Source organism: Chiloscyllium punctatum, chromosome 8, assembly GCF_047496795.1.
Source record: "Chiloscyllium punctatum isolate Juve2018m chromosome 8, sChiPun1.3, whole genome shotgun sequence".
In the NCBI taxonomy this organism is placed as follows: Eukaryota; Metazoa; Chordata; class Chondrichthyes; order Orectolobiformes; family Hemiscylliidae; genus Chiloscyllium; species Chiloscyllium punctatum.
The window spans coordinates 47,934,124-47,957,531 of NC_092746.1; the positions used below are offsets into that span (position 1 = coordinate 47,934,124).

Sequence of the window (23,408 nt, forward strand, 5' to 3'; positions counted from 1 at the left end):
AAGGGTTGAATGACAAACACTTTATTCTACATTCTTCACAGGTGACAGAACAGGGACATGGGAGGTAGTATGAAAACTTAGAGCACGCAAGGAGAAAAGGTGTTGGTGTGAAGGTGAGAACGTATTATAATTCAGGCAAGCGAGACACCTGTTCTTAGTAAGGAATCATTTCTTTGAGGTTGGTGCTGGTAGGGAGGGAACCCGCTTATTGACTTCAGTTTGCAACTCCATGCTTAATGCTTCCTCCAGTGAAGCTTTATTGCAAAACTATCAGTGATTTTTTCCCCCCTGTCATTTGGTCAAAATTTGGGAGGTCCATCCTAACAACAATGCAGATGTATCTATTCCCAAGGAACTGCAGTAGTTCAAGCAGTTCACTTGCCAACATTGTAAAGGGCAATTAGGATTAGACAACTAAAGATGGCCTAGCCAGCAACACCCAGATTCTATTAAAGAGCAAAGTAAAAAGCATTCATGTAAATGTAAATAACTTTTACCTGTGATAGCTTTTAAAATAATTCACACTTTGTTTTCGAATAGACTCCTGCAACACCTCTGATTTACTGCCACAAAATTCTTCACCAACTTGCATCAGTCTGGTTTGCAAACAAATAACATTGAGATTTTAAATACGTTTAGTACATACAAATACAATACATCAAAAAAGTAGCCACTATTTAGTACAAGTATTGTCCTAATACCTGCTAATAATGTCCAGTACAAAAATAAAATCGTCATACTTGAAACTGGATAAGTCTGTTCCAAGCAAATATGTTTTTGCTTTTAATTGAACATCCTGGAGAACAAGAATATGACAGTCAATATCAGGAAAAGAACTCATTAAATTCATGATTTGGATCATTAAATTCATTAAACATTAACTTCATAATTTAAGAAGTCAAATTGTAAAGCTAAATAGAATTTTATTGCTTGCAGAAATACTTGCAGATTTTTGGGTTAAGTTAGTGGTCATGCTCATGTCAATATTAGACAGACATACCAGTTTACCATATTCCATAGCTAAATCAAAAATGAACTGCATCAAATGAGCATTACACACCTATTCAAATCCATGCAATTGGTTCAGGAATTTATTTTTAGCTTTCAGTTACAATCAAGATCAGTTTGTAGATCAAAAATCTGTCTCTCTCAGCTTGAAATATATTCAACTTTCAGCATTCAATGCTAGACAGGGGAGAGAATTCCTCATGTTAATGACCCGGAAATCTCTGCCTTATTTCTGGAACTATGTTCTTTACTTATAGATTCTCAAGGAGAAATATCATTTTAGCACAAACCCTGTCAACTTCCCTCAGAATTTTATATGTTTGAAGAAGGTCATCTGTCAATGTTTCTCAACCTCAATGAGCATTGGCCTAATCTCTTTTCCTCATTTTCCCAGAAACCAACTTTACAAACCTTCTTTGAACTGCCTTGAAAGCAAGCAAACTGCTCTTTAAAGGATGAGACAAAAACTGTGTACACCGTACTGTAGGGATGGTCTCATCCATGCTCTGTACAGTTCTAACAAGGCTTCCACTTCAGTATTACCATCCCCTTGTATTAAAGTCAATATTGCATTTGCCTTCCTGATTACTTGCTACACCGGCATGTTAACTTGCTAGCCATGAATGACAACACCCAGATCCCCTTTATTGCACTTTTCTGTGGACTTGCTCCATTTAAATAATACTCTGGTTTCCCATTCTTCTTACCCATGTGGACAACCTGATGTTCTGCCACACATTATTCCATCTACCAACTTCTCAGTATTCACCTGAGCAATCTATATCCTTTATGGTTTCCAATCATGGTCTTCACAACTTATCGCCCCATCTACTGATGGATTGTCATCAAGTTAGTCTGCTCTTCCAAAATTATTGATGTAGAGTGGAAAGTTATAGCCCCAGCAATGATTTCAGTGATATCCCAATCGTCATAATTTGCTGATCTGAAAACGATCCATGCATTGAAACTATGCTGTCAGCCAATTTATTCATGCTCATATACTAACTCCAGTTCTTAAAATATTAAGTGGAGATACTCAATGCTCAAAATTAGTTCCAAAACATCAAGTGATAAATGTTCACTCAGTTTCTCTCTCCACAAATGATGTCAGAGCTGCTAAATTTCTCCAGCAACTTTTTAAAAAAAATTTCAATATCTCTAGCACATTGCTTTTCTTTCTCATACACTCGCACCCTCACTGGCATATACTCCCTCACACACACACTCATACGCATGCTCTCACACCTCGCCTCTCAAGCACACACCCACACACTTGATCAAGGCCATGTGCACACGCACACACATGAACACCACTCCCCCCACCTACACAATTTTGCAATCTCATATTCAAGATCTATGTAAGAGTCAATTTATACAAATGGCTACGTAGCAAAAAGGTGTCTGAGATTTTAAGTTTGCAAGACTTTACGATGGAGTAAACAGGAATCTTATAACGAAGTCCTGCAGTTTTAAAACAGCAAAATTCCTAGAGATTTAAAATAGAAACCATCTGGTAGATTGAAAAATAAAAATCTTTCACCAAATGAGGCGCAAACCTGCCAGATCCGAGAAAGGCCATGCTCCAACTTCTTTTTCACATAACTTCGATTAAAGTTGGCATCATCTGTGGAAATCTCAGTGCGGCCATCTGAATAAATAAAAAGCATTTTTTTTTTTACTAAATTCAATTTTTTTTCATATATTATTTATGTAGATTTTAACTTTGCATCCTTTTCAATGCATATCACTGCTGTCATATGGTCTTTTATTCAACCAACCACAGATTTTCTCAGAACTGGGCTAATTGTTTTTCTTATGTACAGCAGATGCCTGATTCTCACCATATTGTGAAAATATCAAATCATAATATCTTATCAAAGCAACTCAGTAACTAAATGGATAGGCAATAAATGCTATAAGATTAGAGAGTTATAATTCACACGCGTTTCATATTTATCCAATGTCTATCAAGAGATTTTAAAGTCACATTTGGCTCCAAAGGTAAGCAGCCTAATAAGTTATTCCATACTTCAGGCTGAACTTGGTGTGTGATTAAGAAAGATGTTATACTACCAGAAGAGAGCAATTGAAAGGGTATAATTTGAATATAATGCTATCTCAATTGACTGATGTATATTTACAGAAGTATGGGAAATAACAAAGTGGATTATTTGTGCCCCAGCTACCATTAGTGACCCTGGTGGAAATAGAAACAATTTGTCGTGACAGATAAGAGAATACTAGAACACTGGCTCTTGCTCCACCACCATATGTATGTGCATCTCTGCCTTATGGAATGCAGTAGTTGAAACAAAAGGTCACTACCACAATTCTTGCTTCAGTAAATGGAACCTTTCCAACATTATATGCATGGAGAAAGTGAGAACTGCAGATGCTAGAGATCAGAGCTTAAAAATGTGTTGCTGGAAAAGCGCAGCAGGTCAGGCAGCATCAAAGGAGGAGAATCGACGTTTCGGGTATAAGCCCTCCTGAAGAAGGGCTTATGCCCGAAACGTCGATTCTCCTGCTCCTTTGATGCTGCCTGACCTGCTGCGCTTTTCCAGCAACACATTTTTAAACATTACAGACATGCCAAGAACAAATTTAAAAAGCTTTTTGTTAAGTTTCCAATTAAGCATTACTCCTTTTCTAAGTAATGCCTTCACCCTCTGTCCTTCCTCCCTTTTCACCTCAATGCTTTCCGACTCTGTTAGCGTTTCAGTTATTATTCAATCTTCGCTCTATTGGAGACTTGGAAAACTTAAATGCCACATTTTCCTTTTGCAGACACTGACTGAGCTTCTGTGCACTTCTGGCATCTTCTTTCATTTCTGTGTTTCAGCTTGCTTATTCACAAAACTCCACAGAAATACTGTCCCTGGACATAAGCTTCCTTGCCAACATCAGTAACACTGGATATATTTAGTGTTGTGTGAAATAATCTTATAATTCAGAGGTGAGAGCGCTTCCAGCTGAGCTAAACTGACATGTTGTGATTCAGCATGTAATTCAGGTTTCTTCCCATTTGTTTGGGAAAGATGAAGAAGATCTGACTGGCATGGAATACAGTGTGCTCGAAAGCACCTTGCAAATGAAAATATTGAATTGCATCACGGAACAATGGTTCTGAAGATGAATACAGTCAAGACTGGCCTTTGTCAATAAAATTTACAAAGCACTGTACTTGCAATTTAGGGCTACATCTCACATTTGTCTCATTACAATGAAACCTATTCTCTATAAATAAACAAAACAGCTTGTTTTTATATGATGACCTTGATTACCTCAGCATCCCCAAAAATAATTTCTCAAGTAGTTAACTGGCTGTGAAGTGTCATTAATTTTGCAATGTTGAAAACTGCAAACTAATGTGGATTAAAATTGCATCAAGTAGCAATAATATAAACAGGCAGATAACTGCCCAGAATTTCCAGTCGGCAGAGCCGTTTCTGTAGCATCAACTGGCAAGTACATGTCGAGATTATACGGAAATCCTGGAGCTGAAACTGAGGAAACTGACCAGGAAATTAACATTTCTGATGGGCAATTCCCTTGCATTTGGAAGCCACTGAGAAAGTCTCTCAAAGTCAAAAATTTCCAAGGGTTTGGACTCACTTAGGTTTAATAGCTACCCAGACAACATTAAAAGATTAAAAACTTACTTCAATTCCTAGCTAACTATCAAGCTGAACCTTCAACTCACCACTCACTTTCTCAATGCTGGAGAGCCTTGCATTTAACAACCCCTGACCTGACTGCCTCCCCAAATCCAAAACTTACAACTCCCAGGTCTACCCATAGAGTCACAGAGATGTACAGCACAAGAACAGACCCTTTGGTCCAACTCCGTCCACAGATCCTAACCTAATCTAGTCCCATTTGTCAGCACTTGGCCCATATCCCTCTAAACCCTTCCTATTCATATATCCATCCAAATGCCTTTTAAATGCTGTAATTGTACCAGACTCCACCACTTCCTCTGGCAGCTCATTCCCCACAGACACACACACACACACACACACACACACAATCCTCTGCATGAAAAGGTTGCCCCTTAGGGCAGCACAGTGGCTCAGTGGTTAGCACTGCTGCCTCACAGCACGAGAGACACGGGTTCAATTCCAGCCTCGGGCAACTGTCTATGTGAAGTTTGCACGTTCTCCTCGTGTCTGTGTGGGTTTCCTCCAGGTGCTCCAGTTTCCTCCCACAGTCCAAAGATGTGCAGGTTAGGTGAATTGGCCATGGTAAATTGCCCGTAGTGTTAGGTGCATTAGTCATGTAGTGGATGGAATGGGTCTGGGTGGGTTGCTCTTCGGAGGGTCGGTGTGGACTTGTTGGGCCGAAGGATCTGTTTCCACACTGTAGGGAACCTAAAAAAAAATTAGGTTCCTTTTATACCTTTGCCCTCTAGCTTTCGACGACTCCATCTCGGGGAAAAGACCTTGTCTATTTACCCTATCCATGCCTCTCACGGATGTCATAAACCTCTAAGGTCACCCCTCGGCCTCAGACACTCCAGGGAAAACAGTCCCAGTCTATTCAACCTCTCCCTATAGCTGAAACCCTCCAACCCTGGCAACATGCTCATAAATCTTTTCTGAACCCTTTCAAGTTTCATAACATCTTTCCAATAGGAAGGAGACCGGAATTGCACACAATACACCATAAATGGTCTAACCAATGTCCTGTACAGCCGCAACATGATTTCCCAACTCCTATATTCAATGCTCTGACCAATTAAAGAAAGCATACTAAACGCCTTCTTCATTATCCTATCTCTACTTTCAAGGAGCTATGAACTTGCACTCCAAAGTCCCTTTGTTCAGCAACACTACCCAGGATGTTACCATTAAGTGTACAAGTCCTGACCTAATTTGCCTTTCCAAAATGCAGCACCTCACATATATCTAAATGACTCCATCTGCCACTCCTCGGCTCATTGGCCCATCTGATCAAGAACCTGTTGTAGCCTGAGGTAACCTTCTTCGCTGTCAACTACACTACCAATTTTGGTGTCAAATTATTTATCTACATGACAAAGAGCAGTGGACCCAGCACTGATCTTGGTGGCACACCACTGGTCACAGGCCTCCAGTCTGAAAAGCAACCCTCCAGCACCACCCTGATTTTTCCTTAGCACTTTACGTAAATAATAGGACCACATTGGCCAATCTCTAGTCTTCCACCACCTCACCTGTGACTATCGATGATACAAATATCTCAGCAAGGGGCCCAGCAATCACCTCCTCAGCTTCAAAGCTCTAGGGCACACCTGATTAGGTTCCAGGAATTTATCCACTCTGTGCGTTTTAAGCCATCCAGCATTTCCTCCTCTGTAATATGGACATTTTTCAAGATGTGAACTTAAATAAGGAATTAGGAGGATCATGAAAAGTCGTTAGCAAATAGAATTAAGAAGAATCCCAAGGCTTTTTATAAATATATAAAATAAGCAAGAAGGTAGCCAGAGAAAGGGTTGGTCCAATCAAGGACCAATGAAGGAATCAATGTGTGGAACCGGAAGAGGTTGGTGAGGTCCCAAACAAATATTTTGTGCTGGTATTCACCAAAGTGAAAGAATTGGTAGAGAATAACCTCAGGGAAGGGCATGCAAACTTTCTAAGACAAATTGCTATTAAAAATGAAGAGGTGCTGTACACCTTAAAAAGTAGTTAGGAAGATAAGTGCCCAGGTCCTGATGGGATCTATCCCATAATATTGAGGGACGCAAAAGAATAAACTGCTGGAGCTGGGCTCACAGACATCTTTGCATCCTCTTTGGCTGGAGGGGAGGTCCCAAAGGACTGGAGAATAGTCAATGTTGCCCCATTGTTTAAGAAAGGTAACAAGGATAATCCAAGAAATTACAGGTCCTTGAGTTTCATGTCAGTAATTAATGCAAAGATTCTCAGGGACATGATCAATACACATTTAGAAGCAAATTTACTTATTTGCGATAAACAGCATGGTTTTGTGTGTTGGGTGGGGGGGGGGGGGGGGGGTTGGGGGTAACAGCTCACTAACTTGATTGAGTATTTTGAGGAGATGTTTAAGATGATTGAGGAGGGAAAAGCAGTTGATATTGGCTCCAAAGACTTCAGTAAAGCTTTTGCCAAGGTTGCTCACAGCAGACTTGCACAAAATGTGAAGTCACATGGTATCGGGGTGAGCTGGCAAGATGGATACAGAACTGGCTCAGTTGTAGGAAACAGAGCGCTGTGGTGATAGGATGCTTTTCAGAATGGAAGATTGTGACTAGAGGTGTTCCACAGAGATTGGTACTGGGACATCTGTCATTCATGATCTACATAAATGATTTGGAGGAAAACATAGCTGTCTAATTAGTAAGCTTGAGGACAATACAAAAATTAGTGGAGTTGCGGATAGTCAGAGGATATAGATCAGTTGGAGGTACGGGCAGAAAAATAGCAGATGAAGTTTAATCTGGTCAAATGTGAGATGTTGCATTTTGGAAGGTCAAGCACGGATGAAAATTACAGTGAATGACAGAACTCTTATGAGCACTGATGTGCAGACAGATCTGGGTGTGTAAATCCACAGATTACTGAAGGTGGCAGCACAAGTAGAGAAGGTAGTTAAAAAAAAAGTCCAAGACCTGCCTGCACTGAGTACAAAGATAGGCAAGTTATGCTGCAGCTTTATACAACTTTAGTCAGGCCACACTTGGAATATTGCATATAGTTCTGGTCACCACACTACCAGAAGGATGTGGATGCTTTGGATAGGGTACAGAAAAGGTTTACAACGAGGTTGCTGGTATGGGGGATTTTAGCTATGAAGAAAGGTTGGATTGACAGGGATTGTTTTAATTGGAACGTAGGAGTTTGAGGGGCAACCCAAAAGAAGTTTAAAAGATTGTGAATGGCATAGATAGAGTGAAAGTATGAGGCTTATACCCAGGATGGAGGGTTCAATTACTAGGGGGCACATGTTCAAGGTGGAACAGGGCAAGTTTAAAAGAAACGTGCAAGGTAAGTTTTTTTTTACACAAACGGTGGTGGTGTACACTGTCGGAGGTGGTGGTAAAAGCAGATAGAAAATAGCAGCACTCAAGAAACACCTGGATGAACATACGAAGAGGAAGGGAATACAGGGATATGGATCTTTTAAGTGAAAACAGTTTCAGTATGGAAGGCAAAATAAGTTAGAGCAGGCTTGGAGGGTCACAGGGCCTGTTCCTGTTCTGTATTGTTCTAAGTTGCTAGTTATTTCCCACATTCTATTATGTTCCATATTCTTCTCTACAGTAAACACTGATGCAAAATACGCGTTTAATATCTCCCCAATGTCCTGCGGTTGCACACATAGGTGGCCTTGCTGACCTTTAAGGGGTCCTATTCTCTCCCTAATTACCTATTTGTCCTTAATGTATTTATAAAATCCCTTTGGATTCTCCTTAACCCTATTTGCTAAAGCAATCTCATGTTCCCTTTTTGCCCTCCTGATTTCTCTCTTAAATATGCTCCTACTGACTTTGTACTTTTCTAAAGATTCACTCAATCTCTGCTGTCTACATCTGACATATGCTTCCTTCTTTTTCTTAACCAAAACCTCAATTTATCTGGTCATCCAGCATTCCCTACACCTACCAGTCTTGCCCTTCACCTGAACAGGAGCATACTGCATCTGGACTATCATTATCTCACTTTTGAATGCTTCCCATTTTCCAACCGCCCCTTTACCTGCAAACAATTGTTCCAATCAACTTTTGAAAGTTCGTGCCCAATACTATCAAAGTTGGCTTTCCTCCAATTTAGAAGTTTAACTTTTAGATCCGATCTATCCTTTACCATTCACTCTTTTAAAACTAATAGAATTATGGTCACTGGCCCCAAAGTGCTCCCCCACTGATACCTTAGTCACCTGCCCTGCCTTATTTCCCAAGAGTAGGTTATGTTTTGCATCTTCTCTTGTAGGTACCTCCCATACTGAATCAGAAATTTTTCTTGTACACACTTAAACTCCCATCCACCCAAGTTGTTAACACTATTGTAGGCCCAGTCTAGTCTGGAAAGTTAAAAGAAACCTGACGTGTGTCCTTTCTGGCCACCAACTTTCACTAACACTGACCTCACCTCACTGGTCCTGATAAAATACAACTGGTCCAATGACGCCATATCCCATCCGACGTGATCATGCTCGACTATACAACATCTGTCCAAGACCCAACATCTCACCCTATATCACCCCATACTCTTCACCATCCTGATATGACCTATCCTGAGCCCTCACCAATTTAACGACATCCAACTCCCTCACCCATCTGCCACCTTGTCCCCCTTACTTACATTACATACATACTTTTCCTCAGGAGCTGCAAAAGTGGTTTTGGGATCCATAAAAAATATTCCAAAAATACAATGTCAGAAAAATAGAGCATGTCTCGGCAGCACTGCTCTTGCACTGAGCTGATTTTGCCCATTTTCTCTAATAGCTGGCACAGGCTAACCTCAGAAATCTGGCAGGATAAATGACTGACAGATAACTAGGCAATCTTAAAGAGATTGCATTTACTCAGACTCGCTCAAACAGTAATTTGAAAATCTGCACTAATCTGTTTTAGCAATGATGATTGAGGTTGTAATATTAGATAATGGGAGAATTATCCCTGACTATCTTAAAATATCACAACAGGATCTTTTAGATCTGAAAGACAACACTTCAATCTCAACAGCATTCCCTCTGAATTGAAGTGTCAGAATCTATTCACACTTGGCATTGAACTTAGGAAAGCTATCATTAAAATGTTAAGTAGTAAACACCAAATCAATGTAATTTTCAAACATTAATCATCTTGTACTGTTATAAAGGATTAAAGACCATAAAACAACAATCTTAAATGTACAATTGTTAGAAAAATTAATCTTTATGTATGAAAATTAACAAGCGTGCCATCATTTGTTGTAGAGGCTATTTTAGGAATAAGCAAGCGGTCAATATTTATAGGATGAAAGTTACCATGGCAATCTTTTATCATTTTGCCATATGGCTTTTACTAAACAATATAATTGTTCATGGAGGAAAATTAAACAGATTTTGCATTTTTAATGTATTTATCACAAATGCTACACCTCAAGTCATACGCTGAAACATCTGTTTTCCAGATTGTGAAGCTGCTGACTAAAATAGATTAAGAAATTTTGTGCATCCTGACAACTGCATACTCACAATTCTGAGAACTTGGGTGAACATCACCTGCCTCTCTATTCATTTTGTGCTCCAGATTTCTGTGGAGCTAAGAAGCCAAACAAGGGAACGTAGCATTGAGAAAGAAATTTCAATGTTTTCTTTCCTCTGCAGTTTTTCTTGTACTTTTCCAAAACACAATTGGAAATTGCCTTGCTCAGTCAGTTTAACAACTTGAATTTTGGTAACAATATCTCTGAGTGTCAGGAAATCTCTGCTCATAAGATTCCATGGACTTCTTTGTGATATATCACTTCGAATGAAACATTCCTCACAATGTTCTGTTGATGTAACAATTCAAAACTTAAAACAGCTGATCAAAGTGAGCTTGTTTGATCTGTTACCTTATAAACCTATGTATTTGTTGTTTTATTTCCTACCAGCAGCTGGGGCAGACTCTTCACTGTCATGTTCATCATGCCACGACATGGTCCGATAGTAGCTTAGCATGACTTCCCACAGAGCTTTGCAGAGGTCAGACAGGCACGGGATGTAGCTGTCAGGAGTAATATGCTGTTGGAAACATAAGAATTGAGAAACATCTCACAGAATTAGTTGGGTATTATGTAGGCATAAGATTTCAATATGGCATCATATTTAGCTGCCGGGCATATATTTAGTGACAACTGCTTTCCTCCCCACCTTTCTGCTCAAGGTCATTGTTTTTCTTAATATGCCAATCTGCCGCAATAGAATAGGGAGGTTTTTACTCCAGCACTTACAACTGGACTGAAACATAATTCCTCAAGAATTAAGGGCATCATACTCAATATTTCTAATCATGTTACTCCCAGATATTCAGTACTAAGTGACAAATTATAAGCCTCACAACAAAGCTCTGCCCATAGCCCCAGATAGGATCAAATGCAACCAGGACATCTGGTGCTTATGTGTTACAATACTGACAAGCTGCAAGACCACATAAACTCAACTGGATAGAGAAGGATTTTTTAATAACTTCCAGTCTAAGACCGAATGAGGTACAGGAAATTAAAATAGTAGTGACATGCTTGGTTTGGAATTGAAGGAAGAAATAACTTGAGTGCAGAAAAGTTAAGGCAATATGAACAGATAAAGTGTGCTTCATAGGAATATTAGAAAAACAAAACAGACAGCAAACGAGAGAGTAAGGTAGGTGACCTAAAGCAAAGATCTAAGCTTTTTGGATACCTTAAAAGGAAGAGTGAGATGAAGGGACAAAGCTTTAAAAAGTTAATTTTATCATTTAGGATCTGGATTCACCTATTCCAATGCAAAAGGGAATGCACTCAAGACCATAGTTGACAGGAGCATAGATTTTGTAAGACTGTAAGAAGTTACCAAGATAAAGGAAGCAGGGCCAATGAAAGAATGTCTGCATAAGGATGGGGATTTTGAATATTGAGGTTTCAGTGTACTAGGAGCAAGGTAATACAATTAAAGACCCAAATAATGGTTGAGTGGTATTTTATGTGTGTGTGTTCAAACATAAGCCACAGTATTCCATATGTGCTCAAGTTTATTGAGGATGGAAGTTCATCCAAACGAACACTGGAATGGTCAAGTCTGGAAACAACCTGCGTGGATGGGTTGGGGAGACTGAGGGGCCGGGGTGCTGGAGAGCAGTCAGCGGCAGCTAACTGATGCAATGGTGGATGCTCCAGCTGGAGCACCTCTGCTCGCCAGTTCCTTTTCCTTTTTTATTTCTTTTTTCCCTCTTTGCTGCTTCTTAAACTATCCCACCTGGAGGGAACGGGGAATGGAGCAGAGCGAGCATTTGTCGAATCCCGAAAGTCTGCCACAGTCAGAGCCTGCAGAGAAAACAGAGCGAGTGGGGGCCAATTCCTGGAAGTGTGTTGTGGTTGGAGATCGCAGAGAAAGCGTGGGCCGAGTCCCAAAAGCAAGCTGCGGCCGGATCCCTCAGAGAGAACAGAGCGAGTATGGGCCGAGTCCTACAAACGAGTTGCAGCCAGAGCCCACAGAGAAAATAGAGTGAGCACAGGCCAGCCGGGTGGACTAGCTCTGGAAGCGAGTTCAGGACAGAGGCCAGCACACAGAGGCAGTGAGGTTTCGTGTTCTGAAGCACATTGGGCACAGACTCAAGGGAAAAGGACTATAACTTGAGTACTTTAAAAGATACTTTTTATCATCATTCTGGATTTGTTAAACTCTATTTCTACGCTAATCTTTAATGCAGTAACAACACAAAGTATCTGTACCTAAGATGGCACCAAGAGACGACATTATACACCTTTCACTGCACTCACTCAAGTGCACGTGGCAATAAAGGCGATTCTATTCTATTCTGTGATGAAGTGGGATACAGGTTGAAAGTTCAACTCAGCTTGGTAACAGATAGCAAATAGGGAAAGGAATGAAATCAGTGGCAAGTGAATATCTCACAAAGGATCACTGGACTTGAAACATTAACTTGTTTTTTTCTCTCCACAGGTGTTACCAGAACTCGCTGCATTTTTCAGGACTTTGTCTCTTATAGAAGGCACACATTGCAGAGGGAGTGAAGACAATGTCTTCGGTCTTCCCTAGATTAACTGCAGGAAATTGTGACTTATCCAAGCCTGGAATTTGGATGAGCAGTCAACAATGCTGAGGCAGTGGAGGGGGTGAGATTGTCAGAAGAGAGATACCCCTGAGGTTATTATCTACTGTCTAATATCTTGTTAAGTGAAGGCATTATGTAGGGATCATAATTGAATGCTAACTGCTGAACACGACTATGATGCTTCATATGAATCTCTCACATTTCTAGGGAAAACAAATTAATCTTTACTGAGACAGTAAAGTGCATTAACAGTTTTTGCAGTGAAAACAAATTCTCTTGCCATTATGTCAGGAGACAGAGTGACAGAGGTGGTTTGCTTTTCAGATTAAAGGTCTGTGCCCAGCGGTGTTCCACAGAAATCAGTTCTGGGTCCTCTTGTGTCTGTCATTTATCTAGGCCAAGTTTTCTCCTTCTCTAATAGGTACACCCACATACTTAATCAGAAAATGTTCTTGTACACACTTTTTAAATTCCTACCCAACTTCCAACTTTCTCTCCTCACAGCCTTGTTCTTTTCTCTTCCTATGTTGTTTGTTCCGAAGAGTCCAGGTATCTCCTGCTGGTCCCTCTCCCCTTTGAGAATATTCTGCATCTTCTCCAAGATATCCTTGATCCTGACACCAGGGAGATAACACATCATTCTGATGTCTTGCTGTCAGCGCCTCTGACTAGAGAGTCCCCTATCACAATCGATCACTTGGAACCTGACGCATCACTCCTTACATTAGAGCCAATCTCGGTACCAGAATACTGGTTGTCAGCGCTATATTCTCCTGAGAATCCATCACCCCCTATATTTTCCAAAACAGCATACTCATTTGAGATGGGGATAGCCACAGGAGACTCCTGCACTACCTGCCAACCATTCCTACCTTTCATCAAGGTAACCCATCTACCCGACTGTATCTATAGTTTTCTACTTCCTAAAATTGCCATCCATCACACTGCGCAACCCCTGTAAATTCCTTATTGCCTCTAACTGCTGCACCAATCGATCCATGTGATCCAACAGGATTCACAACCAAACACACTTCCTGTAGATGTAATCATTAAGAATATGGAAATTCTCCTTAATATCCCACATCCAACAGGAAGAGCACCTCACTCTACTAAAGGCCACCTTTGCACCTTAATTGATAAACCCAGAAAACAGTACATTCTTATTGCCCTGAAAGTGCTGCCCCAGGATAACTTAGTACCTACATTTTATATTTTTAGTTTAATAAAGAGACAGACCTCAATAAAACACAATCAAAAAATTCAACTCTACTCACTATTGTAGATTTACAAAAAAAGTTACACTGAAACAAAAAAAAATCACTTTGTTGTTCCAGTGCTGTGATCTCCCCACACAGTTTTCCCCACCTCCAATATTATACCTGCTTTCTCTCTCTTCCTCCTTTTTTAAAGTGCCATTGTTTTGATCTCTTTTTGTCCAAAGTGCCAATATAATGCTACAGCTTGTAAAACAGTAACTATTGCACCAAGAATGAGCAAATGACAATAAGTTTAAAAAAAGAGCAGCTTTATGGCCACCATTAATTCCCATACTCCATCTTGGATCAGGCAAAGCTATGGATGTTTTTGTCCAGCCAGCATTTTCCTTCACTGTCAAGGCAGAGTTTGGGGAGGTCTCTTGTAGTGCAAAGGTAGTAACCCTATCCCTGGACCAATAGGTCCGGGTTCAAATCCCACCTGCTTCAGAGGTATGTAATAACAGCTCTGAACAGGTTGATTAGAAAAATAATTTTGAAAAAAAACCATTAATTGGATGACCTTTTTAAATTTATCATCAATCTCAGACCTAATTAGCACTTGTCCAACACGGAGAACAAACTTATCTCTATTCAATAGTGCTGAGATTCTAAGGGACTCCACAACTTGATTCTCATCAAGCAATCCACATGGAAAATAGCTTAGCAAATGCTTCTTTTTTAGAATAAGACTGAATATTCATGTTATTTGGATTAGTTGAGAATTATTTAAATCTACAATAAAGATCCACATAAATTGCATAATTAGAATAAATAAGTCCATTTTGTAAAGAGAAATGAACTCTCATGATATGTAAATTCTGGCAAGACCAGTATGGTGAAGAAGTACCTTCTTTGTCTACTGCAGTTCATGTACTGAAGGCATACCCACAATGCTGCTGGAAAAAAATTCCGGCATTTTGACGGAGTCTTATTAGTGTATGACTTAGAAGTTGTGGTACTCCAGTAAGTCTTTGGCCTTGAAAATGGTCAAGATATCCTTTCCAGATACTAACTGTGACAAACTGGCCATTTTGTGCTAAGTATTTAAAAGGCTTCATCCTTTGATTAGGTTACACAAGATGAAGTAACCCACAGTCTCAGGTTGTAATTCAAAATATCGTTGGTGCAATTTAAGCTTAGCATTGACAAAGACCAAAGTTCACTCCTGTCAAATAATCAAGCCTTGCCTTACTGACAAGAGTGATTCAAAATGTATAAGTGACTTGGCATAAGAACATGATTGTCATGCATTTCTAGTTATGTCAGTGGAACTGGTTTTCAGAACAATTTGTAAAAAACATGTAAACTCCACAAAAACCCAAGTTGGACAAACAAAACATGTGCTTAAAATGCTGAGAGCTTTTGCACCAGTCACACCAGTTTCAGGTGAACCTTGTTGAAAAACTGTGCTTAAGAAAATGATATCACTTGGTCATTGGTCTTCAATAATGGATTGAATTGACTGACTGAAGGTGCAATAACTTGCAGCTTCAGATATTGTCACGTCAAGAGACCACATCTCCAGTTATCTCAAACTTCTACAATGTGCACAGTCCTCAAAATGCAATGTCTGATGCTGCATTTCAATACCCTCTGGGCAATGAGGGATGGGCAGGAAGTGCTGACCTAGCCAGTGATGCTCACGTGCCAATAATGAATATTTAAAAAATACAGAGGTCCTCCCGCGCTCTTCAACACCTGACTTGGTTTCTACTGAATCAACCCACATGCTAAAAGGTTACAGCCTTTTTTTTTCAAAAGAACATATTGCTTTGGAAACCAAACTGCATACTTGTCAACTAATTTTGGTCTTTGTAGAAATTCCAGTACCCTCCAAACATCCAGTAATCACTCAGCTGAGGTTTCAAGGAAACCCTGTATAATGGACAATAATCCAAAACCTTACTGGAGAAAGGTATTCACAGAGAAGGGAAACAGTAACATTAAGTATGAGGGTTAACATTTAACATTGCTGGCATTCTTAAAAAATATCTGCAGCATTTAAGTATTGCTCAATATCGCTTCTGAATTTGAAGCTACATTGGGAAAGGGAATAAGCTCCTTCTTTTGGGGCACTCATCAACAATGTAAATTAATTTCTTTCAAGCCTGTCACAAGTACTGCTATTTTTCCTTTCCTTGAATTTTCCTTTTTCAGACCACCCATCCTGGCCTCTCAAACTAAGATCACCTGTTTTGCATTTGGAACTATGCCTCTGAGGAAGCAGTAGATGCTGAATTCCAACTTCTCCCATAGCGAAAGTTTCCTTAACACAAAACATTATCCTATTCTGGGTTGTAAGCCACCTTGTGGAAAATGCTTTGAGTGATACCCTTTCAAAGATTGGCAGTTTGTAGTCATGGCTGTAAATCAACTGAATTCAAGTGCTTAAATTATCAAACACAGAATCAGTTAATGTTTTTATTACAATATGTTGTAGATGAACAACTTCACTTCTATATTTAATTATTAAAATGTACATTTAGAATAATTTACAAATGCGTTTTTTGTAAGGAAGCCAACTAAATTGTGCATATCAATCCTATCTTAAACTAACTCTTATTCTAGTGTTCTTTCACCCAACGCCAATTTCCAACACATTGAAGGATTCAAATCCACATAAGCAATGTAGCAATTCAGCCAACTTAGTAACTTACACAACACAATAATTCTTCAAATTCCACTAATATATTTATGAAGAGGTTGGCTTAGCTGTTCTACTAAGAATATTAAAGTATGTATTACTACATCTATTTCTAGATCATCCTAGATAATAGATAGATAATGCATCACTATGAAATGGAAAACACGTTCTCCATATTGAACAGTTCACAGTTGATATTGATGTCAATATCTTGTCCAACTATGTTTTGAACATGAATAGAATACCTATTTTATAGTGTGGAAAACTCAATACACATTAATCATTGAACCATACATGCAATTAGCATGTTAGTCAACTAGTGGAAAAGATGTGGTGACCATACCTAAGAAAACGGCATGTTAACAGTTTATTCTTTCCTCAGGTTAACCTTAGAAATTATATGTTAGTGATATACTTTTCTTCAATGTTATTGAGTGAAATGAAACAATAAATTTGAAGGAATAAATTGGATGAGCATAATTTGTGCAATTTGTTCAGTAATATAAAAACGCAAATCAAAAGGGCAAGTCCAAACATATCCCATTTTACAATGTAAACTTTGAGCCCAAAAAGCAAGCATCTCTTATGCTCCTAGCAAAGGGATTAAAGTTGAGTGACTAATGCTGCCGGTGACGCTTTCATCCCATGCACAGTCAAAATAACTCCTACACCAAATTTAATACTCTTTTTCTCTCCTTCCTTCCAAGTCAAAAATGTTTCTCATCCTTCTGTTTCAACGAAACTTTCTAACCACAATGTTTTCACCCCTAGTTTGTCCTTTCTTCATGAGCAATGCCACAGGGTGTCAAATTCATATAATTTATTCAGTAAAATTCAGTAAGTTTATTTAGACCTGAACTCAATGCCAAAACAGACAGACACTCTTGTTCATACAATCAAAATATCGTAACTACAATTTGTGCTAGTCAGACAAATTATTTGTATCGTTAGATTTAAGTGTAATAGAATTAAGCCCTTATAAGCCTTAATATAAATATGGTATGATGCCAAAAAACATGCTGTGAACCTGAAACATGATGAAAAAGGATTTTAAAGCAAACTCTTCAAACTGTTATTATTAACCCGGGTATGCATTGTTATTGGCAACTATTAGTAGCGGCATAATCAGACAGCACACAAAGTAACACACATATTTTAATCACCTGCCATTTAAAACCAGCTCTTTGCCAATACCAACTATCACCTACTTGACATTTCTTGGGAATGAATGAAAAATGAACACAACAGCATAACTGAATGTCTCTGGCATTTTTAGCATTGGCACTGAATGTAGACTTGAATGGGAAAGAGAACAATTGGTCCACATTTCAAACCTTCCTCAATTTATTTTCAAATGTACAATATTTTAATTGGGAATATTTTTATTGAAAGGTCAGTTCAATGAGTATATGAACTTAAGAAAAAATTGTGATTATTCTGAAGATGTGCTTATGCTGAGAAACTGACATGATCTAACTTAGCTGCTTAGCTACTCTATGTGATAGCCTACAACCTGATAAAATATGCATTTGAAACACTGCAAAACTTAATTTTATAAGGCCCAAAAGAAGGTCATGCAATTCACCCCCTCAGCACCAGAAAATAATTATCCAGCCTAATCTTATTTAAACCATAGCATTGGACATTACAATACTTCAAGTCCATATTTCAATAATATTTAAAAGACCACATGAAGTAGGTGCAGAAGTACGCTATTTGGCCTGTTGAGTCTGCTCTACCATTCTGAAATCAAGACTGATCTCAAAGTCCTCATTCCACTGTCCAACCTTTACTCCATAACCCTAGATTCCCTTACTGAATACAAATCTGTCTAGCTCAACCCTGAATATACCAAACAACTCAATCCACCAGCATTCTACAGTAAAGAATTTCACAAATTGTCTACTGTCAGGGAAAAACCCTAATCGCTCTCCTAACTGGGTGACCCCTTACTCTGAGATTATGCTCTCCAGTCCTCGATTCCCCACAAAATGTAATAACCTCTATGAAACTACCTGTCCACCCCTTAGAATCCTATATATTTCAATAGTCTTCTCTCATGCTGTGAAATGCCAATGAGTTCAAGAACAACCTAATCAATCTCTCCTCATAAGAAATTCCCTCCATACCTGACAAAGTCACGTCAACCTTCTCTGGAGCACCTCCAATGCGAGTATATTTTTCGCTTGAGAAGGGAAACAAAAGTGTATTGTATTCCACATGTGGTTTGGCTAGTGCCACGTATAGTTTTAACAAGACCTCCCTATTTTAGACTTCATTAAATCAAGGCCAACAGTGGATTTGCCTTCCCTATTACTCACTGAACTTGCAAATCCCTCACTGATATAACTTTCTGCAGTCTTTCTCGATTTAAATAATATTCAGTTCTTTTATTCTTGTTGCCAAAATGCATACCTCATAATTCCCACATTATATTCCGTTTGCCAGGCTTCACCCACTCACTTAACCTGTCTAAAGCTCTCTATACACTGTTCCTAACTATTTTTGTATCAACCACAGACTTAGCAATCTCATATTCATTTTCCTCATCCAAGTCATGAATATCAATTGCAAATTACTCTGTTCCAACACTTATCCCTGTGACACTCTACCAGTTACTTGTCGTCATTCTGGAACTGCCCTTTTCTGCCAATTCTGTCTTGTATTCATTCCCCAAACCTCTACCTACGCTAGTACACAAGTCCCAGCACCACGAGTTCTTAGCTAATGATGTGGCATGTAATTGAATGCCTTTTGGAAATCCAAGCATATTACATCCACTGGTTCTGCTTCACCAATCCTGCTTGTTATCATCTCAAAGAATGGGAATACATTTGTAGGCCTAAATTCCCCTTCGTTATGCCATGTTGACTCTGCTTGATAATATTCAATCCTTCTAAATGCTCTATTGCATCTTAAACAATAGAACCTAAAGTCACCTGAAAAACAAATGTTAAGCTCATTGGCTAATAGTTTTTTTTTGTCTCTCTGCTTTTCTCCAAATTAAGAGTGTTATATCAGCAGTTTTCAAATCCTCTGGGACTTTTCCAAGAAAATAAAGGATTCTTGGAAGATTAGTGCATCTATCTCTGTATCTACTTGCTTTAACATCCTTGAATCCAACTCATCAAGTGCAGGAAATGTTAGGATCGTTAGCCCCATTAGTTTCCTTCATAATAGCGATCACTGGGGAGGAAAAAAAACTGTTTTAGCCATCTATAGCCCCTTAAATTATTTAGTATTTTTGCAACATTATTGAAGTTCTGTACTGTTAACTACTGATCTAACTCACCTGTCAGTTCATGATTCAGCCTTATTATTTCTCAAGCCTCATTCTCTAAGGAGCCAATGTTCACTTTGGCCCTATTATTCCTTTTCATATAGTTAAAGCAAGTTTTACTGTCTGGTTTTATATTACTTGCTAGCTTCTCCCCTAAGGTTATTTTCTCCCTCTTTTCTTAATCTTATGTTGTATTTCAAAACTCTGCTAATCTTCTGGTTTACTACTAATCCCTGTCACTTCACATGGTTTTCCTTTCAACCTGATACTATCTTTAACTTCCTTGGTTAACCATGGTTGTGCTATCCCCTTTATGGATGCCTCACTGGGATATATCTTTGTCAACAGGGAAGAACTATTTTCCAAGAAAGCCATTATCCCTCAACCCTCATTGTTGCTAAACCCTTTCACAGTCTACTTCAGCCAACTCTGCCTTCATTCCTTTGTCATTACCCTGAAATCAATGGAGCACAGTTGACTCTGACCCAGGTGTCTCAAAATCAAACTGAATGTTAAATTATATCTTATTATGATCAATGACTCTTAGAGGATCTTTTACTCTGAGATCATCTATTAATCTTGTCTCAATATGCATTACAAGATCCAAAACAGTGCGACTTCTGGTTGGACCACAACATATTTCTCTCAGAAACAGTCCCGACAAAGCTCTATGAATTCTCCTCATGGTCACCTTTGGCAATTTGATTTTCCCAAGCTACATGATGATTAAAGTTAACGATTGTTAACATAGTGCCCTTTGTACATACCCTCATTATCTCAGGATTTATTCTGTCTGACAAAACAGCTATTAGGGGACCTGTAAACTACTTCAACGACTACATTTTTCCTTTTGTTATTTCTAACCTCCACCCATATGGATTCTACATCAGCCGATTTGGACTAAGAAAGCTCCTTCATCACTTTTCCCTTCCTGCCCATCTTTTTGGAAAGGCACTTTTTTAAAATTCATTTTTGGGATGTAAGCATTGGCTGGGCAGGTATTTATTTGTCTGTAGTTGCTCTTGAGAAGGTGGCGGTGAGCTGTTTTTGTGAACCACTGCAGTTCCATACAAGATCAGGAGACACATAATTCCACTAGGCTGGGAGGGAGCTCCAGGATTTGGACCCAGGAACATTGAAGTAGTGGCAATATATTTCCTAGTCAGACTGGAACCTGACTTGGAGAAGTTGGGTGAATTGCTGTTTACATGGTAAAATTAAGCAGGTTGCTTTGTCCTGGATGGTCTTGGGTGTTGGAGTTACACTCACCCTGGCAAGTGGGGAGTTTTCCAACTCACCCCTGGGTTGTGCTTTGTTGATTAAGGACAAGTTTTGGAGAGAGTCAGGAGGTGAGTTACTGCAGTATTCCTGGCCTCTAACATGCTCTTTTAGCCACAACGTACATAGCAAGTCCAGTTTAATTTTTGATTAATTGTAACCCCAGGATGTTGATGTAGCAGGGGGTAATTCAGTGATGGCAATGCCATAGAATAGCAAGGGACGATGGTCAGATACTGTTCTCTTTAATATGGTCATTGCCTGGCACTTGCCATTTATCAGTGCAAACTTGTATACTGTCCAGGGCTTGCTGTATTTGGTCACGGGTGCTTCAATTTCTTTTTCAATTGATACCACTTCATGGCTGACCTTGCTGCTAAAAGAAATTAGTTCTCCCTGACTGGGCCTTTCAATTTTATGCAATCTCCCTTAGCCACGCTATTTCCAATGAAAACAAACCTAACCTATCCAATCTCTCCTGATAGCTGGATTCTCCATTCCTGGCAATATCCTTGTAAATCTTCTCTCTAGACTCTATACTGCAATCACATCCTTCCTGTAGTGGAGTGGAGGAAAATTAGTATTACTTAATTCAATTTATCATCAACTTTCCTCCAAACTTGATTATGTATATTCATTACAGCAATTTTATCATGGCAAGTTGCTCTGTAACGATATTAAGAGATGAAATTATCAAAAAGCTATTAAAAATAATAATGAAATTTGTATTGGTCTAAATATCATTGATTTAAAGATACAATAAACATTAATTTTGCTGTACTAAGACTTGAAGTCACCTTCAAAAGTAGCATTAATAACTAAATATAAACAGAGAATTTGCTCTCCAAGCAAAGTCACATTACATAACAATAAAATTCATACCGTGCAAAGATCTTTATATTGCAGCTTCTGAAACTTGGTGTCAGAATTTCCTGCACACAATTCCACGTATCCAAGTACAACCTGGAAGACTGTGTTATGGATAGCCTGAGTGAAATGCATGTGTAGCTGGTCCATTGCAGTCTGCAGAACATTTTTAAAAAATGATTTTAAAATGCATATTATAATACCAATCAATAAACTGCTTCATCAGGAATCCACAATTTAGGAAGTTTTTAAAACTCTTTTCATCTCATTGAGAAAACTTTCCTTCAAGCACACAAATAGTGAACTGGGAGTTTTTGCATGAATTCTAAAGTAGTAGTTGAATCAATATTCTTTTCAATTAATATTTTAAATAAAGTCACTCACAACCATCCCAATAAAAAAAAACTAACTAAAGCAATACATTTCTCAATTTATAGAACCATATATCCTGGGTTGCTCTCATATGCTTGCTATCAGAGTGCTGCAGCTGTATTCTGAACAAATAACTTGTCTATCTTATTACTTATAGCAAACCTGGGATGGGGAGGGTCATAGGCTCATTGGCTGGATGGTTCGTTTGCAATGGAGAATGATGCCAACAGTGAGGATTCAATTTTTTTTACTGGCTAAGGTTACCATGAAAAACTCTCCTTCTCAACCTCTGTCACCAGAGGCAGGGTGACCCTCAGGTTAAACCACCAGCAGTCATCTCTCTCCCTAATGAAAGTGCAGCCCTATGGTCCCGTCAAACTATGGTGACTTTACTTTTAGTGCATTTGTCACTGTGGATTAGGATCCTTTGCACTTGTCATTATATAATATGACTTTGGAGTGTTCAAAGTATGAATGAGTGTTATTGAGGCTTGTCACACTCAGCTCATCACAACTACCGTGCAACCAAATGACAATGCTAAAACCTTTGAACATTTAGCTTCATATTTTATCACAAATGGAAGATGAAGAAACGCTGGAGAAATGTCTTGTGGTGACCTGTAAAGGCATCACCATCAGTTTCTCAGTCCTGATGGAATTCATGCTAGGTTATTGGAGTACAAGGTTACTCTAATGACTGCAAAGCTTCAAAAAGAATTAATTCACTTGCATTCACCGAAGTTAAAAGCGAGCATAAAATCAGCCACTGTGCAAAATCAGACATAAATCAGTATTAATTGACAGTTTTGTAAATAAGGTCAAAAAGGAGATTGATGAGAGGAATGGTAATGGTCATTGCTCTTTGTTAGTGCTTAGGTTGCATTTTAGAAAAAGTGCAAGGTCTTGAGGTAGTCTACATATCTTGCCTGAGAGCAGAATATTTGATTTCCAGGA

General features: G+C 38.9%; 1 protein-coding gene across 3 annotated transcripts in view; it reads right to left on the reverse strand.

Moving 5' to 3' along the window:
* The window catches only part of vps50 (VPS50 EARP/GARPII complex subunit), a 181,325-nt gene that overhangs the window by 68,517 nt on the left and 89,400 nt on the right, over positions 1-23,408 (reverse strand). For all 3 annotated transcript variants that reach the window (XM_072575489.1, XM_072575492.1, XM_072575490.1), the window contains 5 exons: positions 22,098-22,238; positions 10,596-10,728; positions 2,565-2,656; positions 702-796; positions 498-596 (listed from right to left, as the gene is read on the reverse strand). In XM_072575489.1, the coding sequence (XP_072431590.1) occupies positions 498-596; positions 702-796; positions 2,565-2,656; positions 10,596-10,728; positions 22,098-22,238 (560 nt within the window). The remainder of the gene's footprint in view (positions 1-497; positions 597-701; positions 797-2,564; positions 2,657-10,595; positions 10,729-22,097; positions 22,239-23,408) is intronic.